This window comes from Chionomys nivalis, chromosome 4 (genome assembly GCF_950005125.1).
Source record: "Chionomys nivalis chromosome 4, mChiNiv1.1, whole genome shotgun sequence".
NCBI classification, from domain to species: Eukaryota; Metazoa; Chordata; class Mammalia; order Rodentia; family Cricetidae; genus Chionomys; species Chionomys nivalis.
This window is the reverse complement of record NC_080089.1, coordinates 9,743,627-9,766,256: the sequence shown is the minus strand read 5'-3', so window position 1 is coordinate 9,766,256 and position 22,630 is coordinate 9,743,627. Positions and strand designations below refer to the sequence as shown.

At 42.6% G+C, this 22,630-nt stretch overlaps 1 protein-coding gene across 1 annotated transcript in view; it reads right to left on the bottom strand.

Moving 5' to 3' along the window:
* Pgr (progesterone receptor) overlaps positions 1-22,259 on the bottom strand; it is a 62,282-nt gene extending 40,023 nt beyond the window's left edge. The window contains exons 1-3 of the mRNA XM_057767897.1: positions 20,635-22,259; positions 18,307-18,458; positions 1,000-1,116 (exon numbers count right to left, since the gene is read on the bottom strand). Of these exons, the coding sequence (XP_057623880.1) occupies positions 1,000-1,116; positions 18,307-18,458; positions 20,635-22,259 (1,894 nt within the window). The remainder of the gene's footprint in view (positions 1-999; positions 1,117-18,306; positions 18,459-20,634) is intronic.
* Positions 22,260-22,630: the final 371 nt, after the last annotated feature.

Here is a 22,630-nt window from a genome sequence, read left to right as displayed (position 1 = left end):
AGAACAGCCATGGGTGTCATCCCTCTGTCTTTTCTTTTAAGAAACTGTCTGATAACAGTTGTGGAACTTGCTAAGTAGGCTGGACTGGCTAGCCACCGAGGCTCAGTGACATCTTGGTCTTTATCTCTCTAGAACTTGGGTCAAAAGTCTGTTACCATATCCAGCCTTTTAAAAAAGGTGGATTCTGGAGATCAAACTCAAGTACTTAAACTTACAAGTGTTTTACTGTCTCTCCAATCCATGACTTTAACACAGTTCTCTCTCTCTCTCTCTCTCTCTCTCTCTCTCTCTCTCTCTCTCTCTCTCTCTCTCTCTCTGTGTGTGTGTGTGTGTGTGTGTGTGTGTGTGTGTGTATGACACGCTGCCCATATGGAGAACAGACTATAACTTTGGGAAGTTGGTTTTCCCCTCCCACCACATGGACATTTGAACTTGAGTCATTTGGCTTAGCTACTCGCCATCTAACAGGCCCAACTCTACTGTATTTACTGCTATATTATTACAAGCCAGAGGCAGTCTAATAACAAAATCACAGACAGGGAGTGACTACTGTATGTCCTTGAAATGGATTCTTAGTCAATGGTGGCAACCTGATTTATTTTGTTATTTCTTAATCTGCATCTTACAAACTTTCAGAATCAAGTTCTGAATTTAAAGAGATCTCTGATTTCCTATTCTACAGTTTAGGAGACTAATACCCACAAAATGTTGGTGAATTATTTAAAATCACTTGCAGATCCTAGACTCCAACCCATACTACCTAAAGACAGGTCCAGACACTGGTTTTTTTTTTTTCCCAACAGAATTTAGCATGCTGTAAGTCTACAGAGTTAGCAGGATTGTATTATTGGTTGTTTCAAACTGGACTATGAATGATCACCATCAATAAACAAGAAAAGAAAACAAGAATAAAGATGAATGAAAAGTTGGGATTCTTCTGACTCAATGTTATAATAGAAATATAAGCTATTATACTATTAAGGACAACATCAACATTACCTCCAAGGACCATGCCAGCCTGACAGCACTTTCTCAGGCGACAAGCTGGGCAGTTTTTTCTGCGGATTTTATCAACAATGCAGTCATTTCTTCCAGCACATAAATAGTTATGCTGCCCTAAAAAATGAAAAAGTACAGGTTATTCACAAGTTCTAATGACTTCACATCAAAGGGTAGACATAGGACATCAAGTTAACGGCCCCCACTTCTTGCTGGCCACCCCTACATCCTGGAAATGAGACATACCTCACCTGTGACTTCAGGTCCTAAACAAGGTGATGGTAAGTGTTACAAATATTTAAACAACTCTTTACACCTAAAGAAGGAAGCTGGGACTATCGAATTGAAATCAATATTTATATCAAGAAAGGCAAAGATCTGGGTAATCCAGCACTTATCAAGTGGGACAGAGCATTTCTGATAGTTGAGCACAATGGCATAAAGTCACAATTTTAAGGGGTTGACATAACTCACATCACCTGTCTTGTGTCACTCCAGTGGACACCCATAGAAGACTGGGATGGATGCACAAATGGTCTGAATGATTTTGTAATATCTGGAAGCTCATTCTAAATTATGATCATCTTTGGAATCAAATGCTGGGCCATCCAAATCATAAAGCAGACACAGTATGACTGAATGTAGCTACAGGTTAATCTCTATGAGTTTGTTTTGCTAAAGAAATATAGCAACCATGCAGTCCCAAGAGTCCCCTTAGAGTGATGCATGCATGGAGTCCGGACACTGCTTCTGTAGCACAATGCTTGCTCAGAACTCCCAGCCATTAAGAATGTAAGGGACTTCATTACAGCTGCCATTCCTTTAGGTACATGTTTAGGTTTAAAAAGAATAAAAGAACTGGCTTTGTACCAACTTTATTGTGGAAATCTATACAGTCTTGAACTTTGAGGTGACAGCCTAGTATTTAACATGTCTGTTGCTTCTACTTTTCTACCAACAATATTTCCCAGCTTATTATTTGTTTTTAAGAGTGCATCATGCTCAGACATATTTGATTTTTCCTTATTTTGATGGCTTCTGTGTACATCATTGCTTCCCATCAGTCCAATATAACATGGCCATTCTGCAAGTCCATAGCAGAGCAGTCTACTAAACTACTCACATACGTGCAACAGGAATTAACTGGATGCATGTCACAATGATACCCCAATAGAAGATACTGTTTAGCTCCCAATTAATGATTACAGTATCTGCCTCTGCTGAAACCTAGGGAAGAAGTGTATAACACAACATGCTGATAGTTCTTTCTCCTGGGGAAATCTATCATCTACTTCTGAATGAGATAAGATGGGAGGAAGTAGAAACATATAATATACCTTTTCTTTGTATGCATTTTGTGTGTATGGGTGGATGTGAGTGTGTGTCTTTGTGTGTGTATGTGTGTGTGTTTGTGTGCGCGTGTGTGTGCTCCCACATATGTGCACAGGGTATGACTATGCGGGTCTGCATGTATGTGTGCAGGTGTGTAGATGTGGAGGCTAGAAGTCAACCTCTAGTGTTATTCCACAGGAGCTGTCCACCTCGTTTTAGAGAAATGATTTCTTACTTGGATCTGGGCTTACCAATTAGGCTATGTGGTAATGATTCATTCAAAAATATGACAAAATAAAATATAATAACATAAAAAAAGCTATCACACCGAAGTTGGATAGGAAAAACCAACAGAAGGAGAAGATCACAAGAGAAGGCACTAGAATCAGAGACACAGAGAATCTTTGCACACATAGCAAGTGGGAGGGAATAAGGGGAGAGACAACTAAAATCAAGGGAATTTGAAGGATAGTACAAACACCTAATACAGAAGAAACTTCCTAAAGTATATACATATATAAAAGTGATCTAAATAAAATTGACAGATAATGGGGGAGACAGAATCCCCACTGGCTACCTCTTGTCATCCAATGAAGCTTCCAGTACTGGGATTGAGTTATATCTAATTAAATTGTTGGCCGAAGGGGCCCATGGGAATCTCCAAACAATCCAGGCTGTTGCCAAGACCATAGGGTTCTTCTTCACAAATTGGCAGCAAGGCCCCATTGCTGAAGACAACACCTGTATTGATGTTCAGTTGGTGCCTACATAGAGCTCCACCCCTATGTCCCAGCTGCTTTGTTACTGGAAGGTATTCTGCATGCTATCAAAAGAATAACATAAACACTAAAACAACCACAAACCCTTTTTGTATGGGGATGTATATGCTAAGGCAATGGTGGCACAAATCTTGTAGGAGTAACCAACCAATAACTGATTGAATAAAGGCACACTTTATCAGATGTAGTCCATACCCAACACTGATTGGGTGGCCAAGGACCTGGAAGTGGATAGCTCAGGAACTTAGGGGAAAACCAAATAATACTGATCTAGAAAAAGAAAAATTAAATGTGGTGATAAAATGGTTCCTAATGACATTCTGCCATCCTCATAGAACAGTGCCTGTTTACCCATCACCACAGGAAAGCCTCCTCCTGCAGCAGATGAAGTAAATGTAGACACCCACAGTCAGGCATTACATGAAGAAGGAGAGACCTTTGGACACTCAGCCCTAAATGGGATGTCTCCATCAATTACCACCCTCAGAGCTCATGGAAGAGGAGGCAGTAAGAGTGTAAGAGTCAGAAGGAAAGAAGGGCCCCAGGGGAATAACAGAGAGTGAAGCAGTGTGCATGGCCTGCACCAGGTCCTCTGCATGCATGCTGTAACCTTCCATTCTTTATTCAAGATGGATTTTCTGACTGGCCTAGAACTTTTGCAAGTAGAAGTGTCTGGCCAATGACTATCTCCCATTCCCTCCTACCTAGCATTGGGACACATTGGCCACTCTGACCAAAGCTTTATGTGTGCCCTGGGGATTGTACTCAGGACTTCCTGATTGCTAGGCAAGGGCTTGGCTGACAGAGTCCAACAATCCCTATACTGCTACCACCTGCAGAAAGACAGATTTTCATCATTCCCAAGGAACTGTGTTTGATGTTCCACAGGTACTGCTGAGTAATTATATTTACATATGGTTTCTAACTGCTCTCCATATTTAACTTCCTGTTATCTAATATTTAAAAATATTTAATTTTAAAGTTCTTATTATGAAAAAATTGCAAGGTTAAAATGTGACAGGGTAACTTCATTGCCTAGTGACTTGTAATATTTTAATCATGCTACATGGTTCCATTTGAACAGAAATGAAACTTCTCCATTATAAACTAGAAAAAGTTTTCAATAAATTAAGAAATATGTATCGTGTCATCTATTTTTTTCAGGAGTTTTATTTTTTAATTGGGAACATAGAGTATGAAGGGAGGGATGGCCACAGAGTATAAGCGCCTGATCATGGGTCAGATCCCCTAAAGCTGGAGTTATAGGCAGTTGTGGGTTACCTGGCAAGGGTGCTGGCATCTGTCCTTTGTAAGCACAGTGCATGGTCTTAACCACTGAGCTGTATCTCCAGCCTTTGTGTTGCCTTTAAGAACATAATTGAACAGTAGCATTTGTGTGAGAGAGAAATGCGCTATGTCATTCTTTGTTGGAAGTAAGAGGAAAATATAAATGTGGCGCATCTCAGGACCTATGACCTGGAATTGGAGGCTGAAGCAGTGTGAACTGTGCACATGGAGATACGCCTTCATCCACAGAGACACAGTAGTCCCAGATGAAACACTACCGAGACACGTAGCTTCACTATAGTCTCAACTACTTTTAAAATGAGTCAAATTCTGTAACCCAGAAGTGAAGAAAGAAAAGAGACAGAGAGACAATCTCAAGTAGCACAAATGGAGCTAAGAACTTGGGTTTAAGACCCATGGGTAAGTGTCCCTGGTACGTCAACCTTACTCCAAGTCTAGGAGCAGAGCATCTGGTCACCACAAAACAAACTCCATGGTTTTCCATGGGATTTTACTTCAGTTTGGGTTTTTTATTTGTTTGTTTTTGGTCTTAGTATATTTTTTTTTGCTTGGTTGTTTTGGTCTTGTGTGTGTGTGTGTGTGTGTGTGTGTTTGAAAATTCAAGAGAAAACAAGAGAGAGAGAGAGGACGGAGGAAGGGAGGGAGAGAGAGGAGAACATAAAGTTAAAAAGGTAAACATAAAGTTGAATGGGTAGGGAGAAGAGAATCTAAGAAAAGTTGGGGGAGGAAAAAGTATGATTAAATATGTATTGTATGAGTAAATTCTTTAAAGGAAAAACAAAAAAACAACTTGGATGATCTGGGCAGGCTTGAAGGAAGTAACAAAAACTGAACTCTGTTTAAAGAGGTTTGCTACTTTAGCCATAAAAAAGGTCTAGAAAATGCACCAGAACAAAGACAATGAATTCACAGACATGTCCAAACTTTGAATGAGGAGGTAAATTGTCTAGGACAAAAACCAAGACAAACAAAATAGAACTTTGGTTACAATGGGAAGTGAAGCTATAGGGAACAGGTAAAAAGTGCACCTCTGAAGATTGTGCTTAATTTCCCCGGCCCTTTCCTTTTTGTTTCTGTGAGGTGAAGGGCTTACTCCTCTATGTGTTCCTGCTTCCATGATTCTGTTCCCAAATTGGGTCAAATTTCCACCTGTTGAGCCCTCCAAGGCTGTGAGCCAAAGCAAGCCATTTCTCCCCTAAGTCATTCAGCAATTATTTGGTCACAAATGTGCAAACCAGAAACAATACAGTGTTTATTTTAATGTTACTAGAAATATAAATATTTACCAATATTTTTTAGTTAAAGGATATTTTGTAGAATTTAAAAGTAATGCAATATTAAGAGAAACCTGAGAAGCTTTAGGATAGCATTGTGAAATCATGGTACACATTCTTGGCCCTCTCATTTTCTCAAAACATATTTTCTAGTCTGCCCAGTGTTGGTTGCAATAGACACCAGGAACCAGAGGATTCAAGACTAATATTTTCATCCAAAATAACCTGTAACCCTTTGAGAAATTGCTGATGAAGTAGTGGACAAGATGACCTCTAGTGGCAGAGAATTTGACTTTATGGAAGGCTGAGAAGAGTGTACCAAAGTCACAATGCACTAGAGGTGGTTTGTTCCTTCAAACACTCGTGCTAATGTTTAATACCATTAAGAGACAGTAATGAGGTGGGAACAGGGAGGGTGTGTGATTCATAAGAGTGAGTTAACCTGTGAGTGTCATTGATGGTTTAGGAGAATAGTGATTTCATGGGTTATCTCAGGAGAGGGTCTGCTGTAACACCTAGTTTCCAGGCCTCAGGTTAGCACCTTTTCTCAACATGTGCCCTTTATCATCTCAGGACTCAGAAACCAAGAAGGAACTGGGAGCATCCCCTCAACTTGGACCAGAACCATGGGCTAGAAATAGATCCCTTTCCTCTGTAACTCATCCAGCCTGTGTATTATGTTGTTAGCAACTGAAAGTGAACTATGGCACTGACACAAATTCAAGGGATTAAAACACACTGAATGTATAAACATCATAATAATGTAAGAAGGAAAGACACAAAACTCACTGGAAAGCTCTAGGAGTTTCTGGGACACACAATCTGGAGGCCATGAAAATTGATAACTAAATTTAAAAAATTGCCCAGCTCAATATTTCAATTATAACTTGTATTTTAAAAATAGAAAGTTTCCTTTTGGAAGAAAGAAATATGAGATGTTTTGTAGGAGATAAAAATCAGAAAAGATAATAAAAGTAGAAAACTATCTGGGTTCAGTCTCAAAGGAAATAACTTCCACTAAAAAGACTACCCAAACACCATCCATCTTTCAGCTGTGTGTCCTTGTGCGATCGCTCCTTCACAGGCTTCAGCCAAACAGCAGACTGAACGTGGATGCAGACAAGACTCCAGCTGTCTTCAAAAGGCCAATATTAAAACTACTTAAAAACTTATTAAACAATGCCATTCTTCTTTTGGTTTATGAGTATATATCAATTTCATTTAAAAATAACAAGTAGGATTTGCTGTGAATGTATCCTGTCAGAGACTCATAAAACTTGAAAAAAATATAGTAATAATCAGAGACACCTATGATGACAATTTTATTTGCTATTCTCATCACTGAATTTTTGGCTCAGAAAATTAATAACTGATAGATTATTCTTCAATGTTATAAAATATATATCATCACAAGACTGGAGGGATGGCTCAGTGGTTAGGAGTGACTTCTGCTCTTTGGGAGTGGCTCACATTGTAAGTTCACTTTCGGGAAGTCAATGCCCTCCTCTGACCCTCACAGGCACTGCACACTTCTGGCCTACATTGTAGTAGTTACACACACACACACACACACACACACACACACACGTATTTGTGAGTTGCCAGAGCACGAGGGTGCCAGAATCTAAACTCCTGTCCTATGATTGAATAGCAGGTGCTTTTATGCACTGAGCTATCTCTCCAACCCCTGTAATATCAGTTTTAGTTTCTAATGTTGTCAATATTTGGCATAATGCTTATATACACACAATCTTTGGGGTCTCAGTAATTTTAAAGTTCCTAGGACACACCAAGTCCCATTGTTCTTTTAAATATTATTTTTACGTTGTTCTTAAACTTATTTCTGCTATCTAAATTCCAATTTCTCCCACCTATTATACCCGTGGCCTTGAATAACTCATTTAATCTCCTATGCTTTCAGTTTTTTTTTATCTAGAAAACAGTAGTTCAATGCACAATGATGCAAATAAAATCTGCAACACCTCAACAAACATGGTCCAGATGTTCATTAGTTAGTAATTCTGACGGTTCAATAAGCAAATATTTATTTACTATCTACTATTTGCCTGTATAATCCTATTTGAAAATATGCCAGAAGTTTGTTTTCTATAACTAATGAATGCTTTTACTGGATTTGGTTTTTATCTTCTTCAGAGACCTATTATTTAATGAGTTAAATATTGACTTTCTGTTCACCAGGCTTGTTATCAAACTACAAAGTGAAAATATCACATTCATTTGCAGTCAAATAAATTTCCAAAGTCAGTTCAATCAGTATCCACCCCATAAAAAAATGATCCATTTAGTCTGTTTTCCATATGCAATGGAGCGATGAAGATGAATGTTATATGTAGCCTCTGTATTGAGGAAAGGAACTAAATGAGAGGGAGACTTTCACAATGACTGACATGTAGCATTAGCAATAAATTATGGCATAATTTCCAGAGGCTTGCTCTTTTCGCACCAGTTTGAAATAACACCTCACTATGAGATCTGCTCTTTCTGGCTCCCAGTAGAGATTTTAATTTCATCACTGAGGTTTGGACCTTACTGTTGTATTTCTCTTATCTAAGTTCATCTTTGAACCTCATTCAGTTCTTTTCTTCTGACATTAATTCTTGTTTCTCAGACGCTGTTCTCATTTATAGCAATCTGAAGGTTTTCCTTCCATTTCTTCCACTTAATGCATTTAAAGTATGCTGTTCTAAGATCTAATGTGCTGATGACTGAAACAAGTTTTAAAATACACAATCTGCTAGTATGGCACAGAAATGAACATGGAATAAAATTGGAGATCACCAACACTTGACATGTTTCAGTTCTTGCATCTGAACTGGTACCCAGAATGTGCTGGGTGAGAAGAAAATGCTAGAAAGAGAAACTAGAGAAGGAAGAGTGAGATCACTGTGGAGAAGCGGAGACACACCCAAGGTTGTTCAAGGAAGCCTGTGAAGACAACAGCAGAACATGAAAATGAGACTATCTGAGGACCTGGAGGCCACTGTCTATCGGCAGAAGCAGAGCGCAGGGGCATGGGATGGGGCTGTGGAGAGGAATGATGTTTCAATAGCATCACTTTGGCATCTAAGATGGGAGCAGAACCTGGAAGCAAGGACAGAGACGAGACCATTTGAAGTGTTGCATCACAATGACTAAGTGTGGTCATGGGGGATTGTAACAAAGTGGTCAGTTGGGTGGTTAGAACAAATGAAGCTTGAGACACTTGATGAGGAGGGTGGAGTCAAGTCTTTTACAGAAATCTACTTGGTAACACATGCCAGCATTTTTCATTTTGTTTATCAGTTAGCCTTCTCTGTGGGAAAAGAGAGGGGAGCAGAGGGGAAGGAAAGGAAGGGAGTCTCCCAGACAACATGGAGAACGAAAGGACTCCTTACAGGGAAAGATCCTTAGTTAAGATATTAATATCTCCTCCTATTTAGGGGATTTTCCTTCTGAATATTCAGTTATCCAACCTGCACCTTCCTTGATGTCAATGAGTTTTCATTACAAATGCTGATGAACACTAGACACTCTCAGATGGATGGCATGTGACATAACAGGAGAGAAGATTCTGGCTCCTGTCTCAGCTCTGCTGCTGCTTCCTCAGTGTTTGCCTGGGAAACTTCCTGGCATGAAGGAAATATTGAATAAATGTCACTATTGTTAAACTTGCTCATGAACTAACTGTTGAGATTCTTAGGCAGATTAGCAATCTAGAATGTCTGTTTACAAGTGTTCAAGCATGTAACCATGGGCACTTGGTCTTTACAGTTTCTCTGCCTAGGGGACTCACGCCCAGGTACTTTTGCTTTTCCAAACCTTCTCTATACAACAAAGATGCCTCCCAATGCGGAGATACTTTCTTTTTCCTAACAAGAATATTATGTTTGTCTGCAAGTCATATTGTGTCTGCGGTCTGTCCAGTATCTGCCATTCTATGGAGAAAGTTGTCAGCATAGAAAAGGCTGGCATCGTAGATATCCTGTCTTTAAGTTGAAATGCCAGTTTCAGGTACTGTGCAAAGGAGATATGACTGTGTGTGCTGAGAGTGTCTTCAGTAGCTCACACTTCTCAACATCCTACTGCTTCTCTTCACCTTTTGCTTAAAATCAACCTCAGTGGCTCCTGTAAGGCCTCGAGCTGCCTGCCACAACAGGTAACTTCTCTGAAGGAGGAAGTCAGTGCACTTCCATGTCACGTGACCTATAACCTCAACTTGAAATCTCTTTTGGATCACACGAGCATCTCACTTCTGATTTTGCAGTCATTCCCTAAGATATTCCTTACAACGCAGGAAGCAAATACTATTGAAAGTATACCTTGTCCGGGCAGATCAGTTTTATTAATTCATCAACTATTTCCATAGATTTCCTTATTGAAACAGGCAACTTACAGTTGGAAAACGTGGGTCCAATGAGCAGGAGCCCAAATGCACCTGGTCCCAGCTGCACACACCATGCCTAAACATCAGTGGAGACTTTCCTTGACTCCTGAACAGTTGGTCTCTGTTTTGCTGCTCAGCAGAGAAGATTGGTAGATTGATTTACCTGGGGTTCCCTGGTTTTTCTCTGCTCAGTTTTACTTTGTTCTTCATTTTCAAGATAGGAGCTAGCTCAACCCATTGATGATGATATTTTCTCTGAGTTAACAATAGCAGAAGATGCACTGGAAAATGACTTTAATGGTTTTTAAGTTCTACTTCAATAAAGAGATACATGGATGTGCAGGGAGGGAAGCCCTAACAGCCCATCTTTTGTTCTGTGAGATGAGGTGAGTGCTCTCATCCAGTGCTCTGTCTTATTTGGGGAACTTGGTTAACATGAGTTCTGAGGCCTGGCCTACTTCCCTCTGAAGTGGGAATGGTAAATTCTGTTGAAACATTGTTGTGGGGGATAGAAGACATAATTTAAAATATTTAGCATGGTTTCTACCATATAAAAACAGTAACGTTAGCCATCTGGGCTTTTTGGCCAATTCACTGACTGTCATTCCACCAAACTGCAGGGCCACTTGTTAATCGGCCACTCCCCTATGCACTTGAATCTCTTCAGCACCAAGAACTCTGTCTTCTTCTACTGGATAGACAGTATCTGACAGACACAGAGGGTGAGGCCTTCTGGAGGGAACAGCTCTGTTGTTCCTTAAAGTCATCGCTACATGGAGAAAAAGAGCTGCCTCACAGTCTACTATAGTGGCTAACCATGCGTTAGTAAATCAAATGAGCTCAGGAGAGTCCCTTCATTTAAAAATTAGTTATAACCATTCTATAGTTTTGTTTATGCTATCTACATAATCCTGTATGTTGTTCCTTGATCATGGAAAATAACAAAAATGGAAAGTCTATGCATGTGTTCCTAAAGACAATATGATTATATTGTATAATGTGCCTCCAAAAAAATGGTTAGTAAGGAAAAAAAGTCAAGAAAAGAGCAAATGTAGCAGCAATTAAGATGAAATGAATTTAAAACTGACCTAATAGTAAAGTTTGCGAGCATGAAATTTTTCTTCTTTAGTCTATAGAAATTAAAATGAAAGAAAGAAAGAAAGGAAGGAAGGAAGGAAGAAAGAAAGAAAGAAAGAAAGAAAGAAAGAAAGAAAGAAAGAAAGAAAGAAAGAAAAGATGGGGTTTATAGGAATCATCATATTATAAAATAACATAGCATAGTTCATTGAAAAGAAAAACTTCCCAAAGAGAAATTAAGTGGAACATGCATCCAATGTTTAATTGTGTGAACTTATGCAGCAACAGTGGATATTGTATTTATTCCCCTTCTGTAAGTTGTTAGGTAGATATTGAACAAGTATGGAATATATGAATTACTTCTTTTAGAAAATGTGGTATTGTTTTGTAGATTTGGATGACTTTAAACACATAGATTTTCTGCTTTAGTCTCCTTAAGGCTGGGATTGCAGAGATACACCACCACCTTCCTATGTGACTTTCAAATGCTTTAAATGATGACAAGTTTTAAAAATCAAGAGAAGTGACCCATATTTCCATTTTTAAAGTTTGTCTTAATTAAGATCAATGGAGACACTATTTTGCTAACAAGAGACAGGTATCTGTCTCAGGAATGGTTTTCAGGTGTTGGTGTGTGTGTTCAACTAGACTATGGGAGAGTTCTCATGCTAAATCTTGACCAAACAGTGTTCTCTTATCTATTCACAAATGTCAAAGATGTCCTCACAAAGTAAGGACCTGCCCAGGATTTGCTCTGGCAGCATTAAACACTTGACTAAGGACTTTAGGATTTCCTGTTACAGAAGTGTGTGTGTTGGCTTAGAATCATTTGTTTAAATAAAGTTTGGAATAGAAGCATAAATCAAATAAACAGCACAATGCAGAACTGCTGTGAGCAGAAAAAGGATTAGCACTGAGTTAAGGAACACAACTCTAAACCCAGTCTCCTGGGGAAGAGCATGTTTACTTCTGAAATGTAATTAGTATTTGTTCAAATGCAAAATAGGCAAAGAACTGGAGTTAAAAGACAGAGACAGACATTAGAATCAGACTTAATGGAAAATGGCAATTCTTTGTGTATTTCTTGAAAAAAAAAACAGATATAATATAGTACTTCAAACTTCACTGAGTTCATAAAGAAGTTATATGTGTTAGACTGGTGCCCAGGCAGGGTCTGTTAGAAGAGTGAGCCCTCGTGTAACATCAAATGATGCAGTGGGATATCCTGCATTCCCTGGACTCCTCCGACAACTCCAGGATATTACATTCCAGAACATTTTCACATTCCTTCCATATAATAATGTGTGTGTGCGTGCATGCGTGTACACATGCACATGTGTACAATGTGTGCACATGTATGTGGGTGTACGAATGTGTGTGTATATGCTGCATATGTGGACGTATGTGCATGCTACTGTGTAAATATGTGTGTACATGTGTGTGTCTGTGCGGAAGTGGAGGTTCATGTGCATTTGCATATATGTGTATGTGTTTGTGTTTATGCATGTGTATGTATGCTTGTGTGCATTCACTCATGCATGCATGGCATGCGTGTGCACATTTGGGAAACTAGATTTGGTTGCTGCATTTGAGTTTCCCCTTCCTACATTTGTGGTGGTTGAAGGCAGGGATTACATATGTATTCATCTCTGTAGTCCCAGCCTAATCCATCTTTAAATGTAGCAAAAGCAGATAACTTTGAAATGACTAAATGAGTGAACGAAATAGTGCTGGCAGTAGGATTTAGTGTGTTAGATGTTTCCCTAAAATAATTTAAATCCTGGAGAATGGAATAGAAATTTACAAAGTACAAGAAATGCTTACTTCAGCAACGCTTGGAGAGAAGGAATTTCATTCTACAAAACATTATAGAGAACTTAAAAGACCAATTTAGAACTATATGCATATGCTCACACATACACCCCTACATTCATGTACACACACATACAGCAACCTAAGCATAAACACATATGCATGTATATGCACATATACATACACTTCAACCCATACACATGTATGAATGCACACAGGAACACACACCAGCATGCATCACCCATTCACATATATGCACACACAAGTACCCACTTATGTAGCCATGTGTACACAAATCCCATGCATATATGAATAAAAGCACACATGCATGCACATATGGAGGCAAGGGTGGCTTGAGTATGAATGGCCCCAATAGGCTCATATGTTTGAATGCCTAGCTATCAGTGAGTGCCACTACTTGAGAGGAATTAGGAGTGTGACCTTGTTGGAGTAGGTGTGGCTTTCTTGGAATAAGTGTGTCACTGGGAGTGGGCTTTGGGGTTTCAAATGCTCAAGCCATACCCATTGCCTCCTCTTCCTGCTGCCTTTGCATTCAAATATGGAAATCTCAGCTATCATGTCTGCCTGTTTACCACCATGCTCCCCATGATGAGGATGATATACTGCAAGCAAGACCAAATTAAATGCTTTCCTCTATAAGAGTTGCCATGGTCATTATGTCTCTTTACAGCAATAGAACAAGACTAAGATACACATGCATACATACACATGCAGAAACACAAGGGCATACACATATATGTATATACACATGAATATCCACTCCCATACAGGCATAAACATGCACACACACATTTATACAGAAACTTGCATATATATAATATACATACATCCACTAACATACATACATATACACATGCAAATGCATATACACACACATCATTATATGAAAAAGTGCGGTACTATTTATGCTTTAAAATACTATACACTGAGTTAGAGACACAGAAGAATCATAGCGATGGGAGAAAATTAACAGTGTTGATCACGAAGACTTAAACTTTCTCAATATTGTTTTAATTTTTTAAAGTACAATGCACTGTCATGTTCCTTGGGCAGTGAGAAGAAATTTAGGACTCAGAAGTTCCAGCAGGAGCATAGCTGCCATGGTTAGTATGGATGACCTCTGTACATTGCTGTCAGTGAGATACAGGTGCCAAAGGGTCATTAAGAATGGTCAAAGATATAACACTCAATGCTATATTTCCATCTTCTCCTTACTTCACTGCGTCATAGCTCTCACCATGTTTATTCATCATCAGAGCTCGACAGAATGACCTCCACTTGGGAAGAAGTTGGCAGTTGGGTTTGGAAATGAAGTCCAGTGAATTACTACACATTTATTTTTAGGGTAATGGGAAAACTGCCAAAGGGTGACCTCTTTCTGAGAGCACATTAAAGCAAATACAACTGGTGAATTATCTTCTCAAGAGCCCAAGTGCTGGTTACATAAATTACAGTGTAGGAGGCTGTTGGATACTTTTGTGGACTGCAGAAGATAAAGTGTTCCGAACTTAAAGGCCGAGGAAATGCAGCTCATGCAGGTGGTGGTGGACACACTTCTACCAGTCCTCTTGGTTAAATTGTACCGAGGAGGAAATTGATGCTAAGTCAGTCGTATTTTAAAAGATCAATTCTTTTCACCAGTTGAAGCATTTTCTTAATAAACACAATACACCTATGTCCTGTTTTCACTGTGGCCTACCCATGACAGTTCTTTGCTAATTCAGCAATTTCTAAATGCCCTTATTTCTGATAAGGGGCCAGTGTTTCAAGGAGTCAACCACTACATATGGAATTAGTTATGGGCGGGTATTGATGCAATGTCGTTTTCTGAATATCACTGCTCAAGCAGTGCTCAGTTATATGTACATTGCTTTATTAATCTCACACCAGTACCTATCAAAGGGCCTTGGCACCTTACAGGTACTCAGTAAGGAACTAATTTACAACAGGTAATTAATTCATGAATAATTAATACCTAAACTAAAATGTTATAATATAACAAGACAATTACAAATACATCCATGCTATGTAGACTTGAGTCTTATAAAGAATACATTTTAATTATGTTATAGTATTTGCTCAATCATATCACACTGAATATCTATACTGGCAATCTTGTCACATAGTCAAACATTCAAATAATGAGAGTGCAGCAATAATTACTTATGATGACCAGTTCATACAGCAAAATATTTGTTTACGGAATGCCTAGTATTTTTCTTGTCATTGTGTACACAGAGAAAGCCAGTAAGAAACGCTTGCTTCTCCCACAAGACCAGTTACTGGAAGGTGTTTTTCTTTTTCGTCTCTTTGCTAGACCTTGTGTGATTCCTGCCCATTTCCTCGTTTCACCCTCCCCACACTGGGGATGCCTTTTCCTCTGGACTCCTCATCAAATGTGAGCGTGGTGCACATCTTTCTACCACACATTTCTACTTGCCCCAGCTTGACATCCTCTTAATATTCTTGTGTAGCATTCTAGATGTTTCCTCACTTGACAAACAATGTCTGAAAGGAAGCCCTGTGGTTGAGGGTTGAGACCTGGATTTGTAACCTGACTTGACCACTTCCTAACTGTCGCACAGGCAGCTTGATTCCCTCCTGAATAAGGAGGGAGGAACACAGGCAGCTTGATTCCCTCCTGAATAAGGAGGGAGGAACAGCTTGCCTCTGTGTGGGGATGAGGTGAGTCCAGCAGAGTCTACAATACTTAGCGAGTGGGAAGGAGGAGGTACTTTGTGATGCCAGAGCCGCCATTCATGTAAGCTCAGTTAACTGCCTTGCTGTACTTCTGGCCCTGCTGGCTTGTACACAGACCTCTGCCTTTAATTAACTCACAGTCCAGCTCTATTGTAATTTCACCAAACCACTGAAGTTCTTCTTGTTATCTCTAATTTCTAGAAACTTCTAGCTTCTATCCCCTCACTTGCATTTGCTCATTGATTCCCAATTCACTCAAACCCCAACTCTCTGTCTTCCCTGAGTGTGTATACTTCACAGCTCTCCTCCGTGCTTAGAAACCTCTTTACCCTTTAGCCGACTGATGGGCGTATATGTTCCCCGAAGTTCCCCTTATTATTCTAGAACCTACAAATCCCAGCTCACAGGCCAGAAAGACAGCTCAGTAAGTAGTTAAAGAGCTTGATGTGCAAGCCTGACAGTGGGAGTTGATCTTCAGAATCTATGCAAAAGTGGAAGCAGAGAACTGATTCCACAAATGGTCCTCTGACACACGCACACACGCATGCACGTACGCACGCATGCACACATGCACACACACGCGCGCACACAGACACACGCATACACACACACACATTTGAAAAAGAAAGTCCTCAAGCCCTCCCCTCTGCTCCCACAGGAAACCTTATAATCTCCTAAGCTTTATGAGTATTTATCTGGGTGCTTAATGAGAATCTTTATTGAAATGTTTTATTTTTGTATATGGTAACCCTTCAGCTATATTACCCTCATTTTGTGTTCAAGACAGAGGGAAATGAAGTCATAGAAGAGAACATTTAGCATGAATCAACATACAGTAAGCACATAATAATTGCTACACACATACCCATGGAGTATTACAACCTTGCTCTAACTTCATGAAGGATTTATAAAAGGATTTCTAAATATCTATTTTTAGTTGTTTCTTGTAAGTATGGCTGAATAAGGTGCTTTATTTCTGCTCTGTTTTAAAACAGTGCCTTACAATCTCTTTGAGAGTAAATTGAGATGCTGCTGCAATGGCAATGAGTTAGATGATCTTCATTCTATGCATGTATTTGGTGGTGTAACTTCTGCAAAGCAAAAGCACATTTAACTCAAAGCATTACAGTTAAGAGCATTAATATACATCCACTGAGAATCAGCCAATAATTAGCCAGATTTGTGTCTTTGAGACTGGCTTATCTGTAAAACAGAAATAGGCTAGAATAATTGGCCTTTGGAGGATCTAAAAGAAGATGCTCAATTATGAATTTATACTAGTCTAGGGATGCTATAGAATACAGGGAACCCTAACATGGAAGGAGTACTCAAGACTCCACTAACAAGTCTGAAGAGTTAAGGTGTTCCTGCTTGCCCCAGACTTGCTGCTGAAGGGTGCCTCAGTGAACTTGGGGACCCTTGAAGCGAAGTGCATTCAATACCACTTCCATTATTTTGAAGAAATACCTTCTAAACATGAACAAAAGACACGTATTTCTATGCAGAGCCCCGCTGGCAGCCCTTAAAGTATTAGGGCTCCAGTTTCTCCACAGCCACTCATAAGTGGACAGGGCCTGTTAAAACTCAGACCCCTGGGAAAGAGGAGACCAGACAGCTGACGTGTGTGGTTATGTCATCTCAGCCTTGGCCCACATGTGACCTCAGCATTTTGTGTCAGCTTCTTAGAAAATACATCTATTTCCTGCATCAAATTGTGACACGATCTTTAGCTGTATTCTTATCTTCAAAGGTAAACATGTTTGACTTGAAGTTTACTGAGATGGAAGAAATTTCAAAATGTTTCTATGGAAGGTAACTAAAATGTTCTTTTAGAATGTGCATGCTTTAGCCAGGCGGTGGTGGAGCACGCTTTTAATCCCAGCACTTGGGAGGCAGAGGCCAGCCTGGTCTATGAGAGCTAGACCAGGACAGGCACCAAAGCTACAGAGAAACCTTGTCTCGAAAAACCAAAGAGAAAAAAAAAGTGCATGTTTTACTTAAAGCAAGATAGTCCTAGGGAAATTGTGTTACTGTGATATTCAGGTTGTCCAGTTATTATAAGCAATTGCTCCTGTCCTCTTGTACACATAAGACTATGTTAAACAAAAAACTAGACTTTTGTTTAGAATTATATATAATATATATCCCTATGTATTTATAGAAAATACAAACAGAATTTGCAATTGTATCAGATGTTCTCCAATGTGTATAAATATGCCATGTATTTATAGCCACATTCTGAACATGTAAAAAAAACTTAATTACATAATTTTTCTTTTGCCATAAAACCCAGTGTTTGATTTATGCAGTAGCTACAAATGTCTGCACTAGAATAAAACTGCATAGTGAGAGGAGGAGAATCACTGAACGGCAGCACGGTCCCCAGTGTCAGAACTAAAATGGACTGTTGAAAGTGTGTCACACATCACCAAGTTATAATAGCCAACCACAGCGACTCTTGGGCACTGTAGGCCACACATACTGTTAAAATAACATCACAGTTTAAGGTATAAAGAGATGTCACCGTTTCTGAGAAACAAGGGATAATTGAAATGTAAAAGTATTCGGTTATCTCCATGACACAGAAATGGAGATGAAAGCTGAGGACCAGTCTGCTTACCTTCCATTGCCCTTTTAAAGAAGACCTTGCAGCTCCCACAGGTGAGCACTCCATAGTGACAGCCAGATGCTTCGTCCCCACAGATTAGACAGATCTTCTGAGGTAAGGAATCAAAGCCATATTGTGGGTTCTGGCTGGTTTCCGAGTCTGGCCTTGAAATGCAAAACAGGCTCCCCTTAGTTTTAGGTTCATTGCTATCTGATAAAGAAAGCTTTCTTAAACTGGCATTGATGACACCAAAGCCTTTTTTAGACAGAAACATATTATTTAGTCATATTTTTGGTTTGTGTTTTAGTTTTTTGATAAAGGTCTCATAAAGCCAGGTTGGCTTTAAACTTCCTACATACCAGACACAGGCCTTGAACTCATGAACTTTCAGTCTCCAGGCTCCAAGTGCTAGGAATAGAGGATTTTCCCCCCATACCCAGTTTATGAGGTGCTGGGGACAGAAATCTGGGCTTAGTGTATGATAGGTAAGCAGGAACCTTTCTAGGAACTGAGCCTCATCCCCAGCTCCCAGGACCACACACACACACACACACACACACACACACACACACACATTTCAAAGTCAGGTGAAGTGAACTTGCTACTTCATAAACTGCCTGTAATGGATTCATTGAACCTGCAGTTTATTAGCCATTCTTTAACAATCATAAAAGATGGGCCAGAACATCCTTTCATGTTCACAAAGCTAGAATCTCCCGTTTAAAAAGAGATCTTTACTCATGTTCTCCCTCCTGCTGCTCATTTGGACCTTGGGAGCTCAGTCCGGTGCTCCAATGTGGGTCTCTGTCTCTATCTCCATCCATCGCTAGATGAAGGTTCTATGGTGATATGCACGATATTCATCAGTATGGCTATAGGATAGGGCCATTTCCGGCTCCCTCTCCTCAGTTGCCCAAAGAACTAGCTGGGGACATCTCCCTGGACACCTGGGAGCCCCTCTAGAGTCAAGTCTCTTGCCAACCCTAAGATGACTCCCTTAATTAGGATATATACTTCCCTGCTCCCATATCCACCCTTCCTTTATCCCAACCATCCCATTCCCCCAAGCTCAGGAAGTCAGGTCCGCGAGGGGTGCACCCACCCACTGAGACAGTGGGGCTGATCTATTGGGAGCTCACCAAGGCCAGCTGGACTGGGACTAAAAAGGCATGGGATGAAACCGGACTCTCTGAACGCAGTGGACAATGAGGAGTGCTGAGAAGCCAAGGACAATGGCACTGTGTTTTTGATCCTACTGCATGAACTGGCTTTGTGGGAGCCTAGCCTGTTTGGATGCTCACCTTCCTAGACCTGGATGGAGGGGGGAGGACCTTGGACTGCCCACAGGGCAGGGAACCCTGACTGCTCTTTGGACTGGAGAGGGAGGGGGAGGGGAGTGAGGGGAGGGGGAGAGGAGTGGGGGTGGGGGATAGGAGTGGGGAAAGGGGGGAGGAGTGGGGATGGGGGAGAGGAGTGGGGGAGGGGGAGAGAAGTAGGGGGAGGAGGAAGGAAAAGGGAGGGGGGGGAGGAGGCGGAAATTTTTTCAATAAAGAGATCTTTATACGGAAGGGATTTTGTGTTTGGAGGATGAAATGTGACATCCTTCCTGATTGCCGGATCACAGCAAACACGGCTGAGTTTTGGGAGTTTAAGTGAACTTAGCAGTGGTTCCGTTTTGAAAACACCAACCTGTAATGACTGATTGCTCTAACACATAAACATAGGTGTTATTTTAAGGTATCGTTAACACACTGACTTTAGTTCGCCTGGTCACAACAGAGAAGACTACAGATCCGAGCGTTTTTCTTTTTTCTTTTTTTTTTTTCTGGCTGAACTGTACTTGAGTATAAACCCACCTTCCAAATTCTTCCCTTCTGCAGTTTACTTCACTCTTGAGATTCCTAGGAAAAACTGGGCCAGATCCCTGAGGTGTTTCTGCTTTCAGTTCTGAAGCCACATGTAGGCCCCACCCCTATCAGAGGACCTGCGCCTTAGTGCCTCAGTCTCTCCGACACACACACAGGGTCAATGTCCTTCTCAGGAAGTATTCAATGAATCTAAGGAAGCACTCAACCCACTAGAAGGCATCACAACACCCCGGTTCTCAGGACAATCTCTGCAGATTTTGGAACAGGGTAGTTCCACTTCTGAAAGTTTTCAGTGTTTGGGGGAGGGTGCAACAAAACTATCTGCACCTCTTTTAAGCCCCGAGAAAACATAAAAAGAAGGGAGGCACAGGCAAGAGGGTGTTGGGTCTGCAAGGCCTAGGCCTCCCGCGGAGACCCTGCTACCTTGAGCTGCTGGAGGGTGGGGCAGAGCGGGCCCGGGGCAGGTGCTCACCTCAAGTAGTTGAGATATGGCGTGTAGACCTGGGGCAGGCTGTCCTTGAGCACGGCGGCCTGGTAGCCCAGCTGCGGGAGCCCGTTGAGACCTAGCGGCGGGTAGATGGCGGGGGCTGCCGAGGCAGCCGGAGTGGCGGGCAAGCTGTCCCTCGGGAGCAGGCAAGAGCCGGTGGTCGGGGGCTTGCAGGGCAGCGGCGGGAACGAGCCCTGCGTGGGCTGCGCGCCCTCAGCTTTGTACAGGATGCACTCCAGCGCGGATCCCGAAGAGGACGCGGGGGACACCGCAGAACTGCCAGGGCCGCTGACCACCGCGGCCTCTCCGGGCCTGGAGGAGGGAGCTCGAGGCGGCGCCGGCGCCAGCGGGAAATCTGGAAAGGGGGCAGCGCTGGCTCCAGCCACCAGGTAGGGGCGCGGTGAGCGCGCAGATGCCTCGGCTCCCTCCTCCTCCTCCTTGATCTTCAGGCTTGGCGGCTGGAAATCGCCATAGAGAGGGAACGCGTCCTCTTTGGGGTCGCCGTCCTGCGGGTAGGTGCAGTCTGGGAAGTCGCCGCAGGGCACCGGCGGTGAAGGCGCGGAGGGCGAGCCTCGAAGAGGGGCAATGGAGCCCTGGGCTGAGGCTCCGCCGTCGTTGTTGTCCCCCTCCAGCAGCTGCCGGGTGCGGGCGGCCAGGAGCGCGTGGTTGAGAGGCAGAATGGGCACGTGGATGAAATCCACCAGTGTGGTGGCCAGTGGGGAGCGCCCGGGCGTCAGGGGAGCGTCTTGCTCCAAGGAGACCCTGGGAGCAGAAAATCGGGAATCTTCCTTGGGAACCAGGGTGACGCCTCCTGGGGCCGCTGTGGGCGCGCTGGCTACAACTCCTCCTCCGCTGTTCGTGCCTTCCAGTGCGAGAGGTTTGCTCTTTAGAAGCGGACCCGCGGAGCCCTCAGTCTCTAGACCACAGTCCTCCTCCTCTTCTTCCTCCTCCACTGCAGATGGCTTCGGAGAAGGCTTCACTCCTGCCCCGGGCCAATGAGCACTCCCTGAGGTCGGGAGCAACAGCTGCCGGGGTGGTGACAGCCCCTTGGGCAGCACTTTCTGCCCCGCTCCGGTCCCGGAGCTGTCGCCAGCCTTGCTCTCTGCCTGGCTCATGAGCGGGGACAACTCCTTGGTAGCAGGGACACTGCGGGGTTCTTCTGGAAGCTCCGATCCAAAGAGACACCAAGATGTGATGTCCTCGCAGGCTGGAGGACTGGTGTGGCTCTGCTCAGTCCCCGAGGGCGCTAGTAGCGTGTCTAAGACACTGTCTAAGAGTCTGCTGTCCTTCTCCCGGGCTCTGGGACTGCTCCCTCCTGCCCCACGAGAGGCGCCGACTCCAGAGAACGCTCCTTTCACTTCGGACAGCGACCGCTCGTTCTGTGCTTTTCCGCCTGGGAACTCCGGACCCTGGCAGGACCGAGGGAAGAACAGCCTCTCGTCCAGGGAAATGGGTATAGGAGAGACTACAGACGCTGTGTCCGACGGTTGGCTCCTCTGAAAGATGCAGGGATCCAAGCGTCCAAGCGAGGGGGACCCGACGTGGGTGGGGGAGGGCGCGGCTGTCGACGCGTGGGGTGCCCGCGGATCCTTTGCCGGCAGCTCAGTCATGACGACCCGAGCTCCCCTTTTCTCCTCCCCTGTCTCCAGGGAGGAGGGAAAAGAGAAGGAGGAGGGGGTGCCGGTGATATAGGGGCAGAGGGAGGGGGAAGTGGGTGTTGAAGCGCAGGGCCCTTGGGATCTCCACCTCCTGGCCGGGAGGGGCGGTGCTGGTCAGCTCCTGTCCTTACCCTCCACCCAGAGGCAGAGGAAGGGTGGCAGTCGCGCTGTCCCAGCGGTGGGGTGAGGGCAGGAAAAGGTAGATAGAGCAAGCTGATCTCTGAACTGTAAGAGTTCTTCAAAAGACTTTTTCTGCGTCTGTCTGGGTGCTCATGCGTCCCGCGCTGAAGTGATTGGTGCTGCGAAAAGGGCTTCTGCTATCT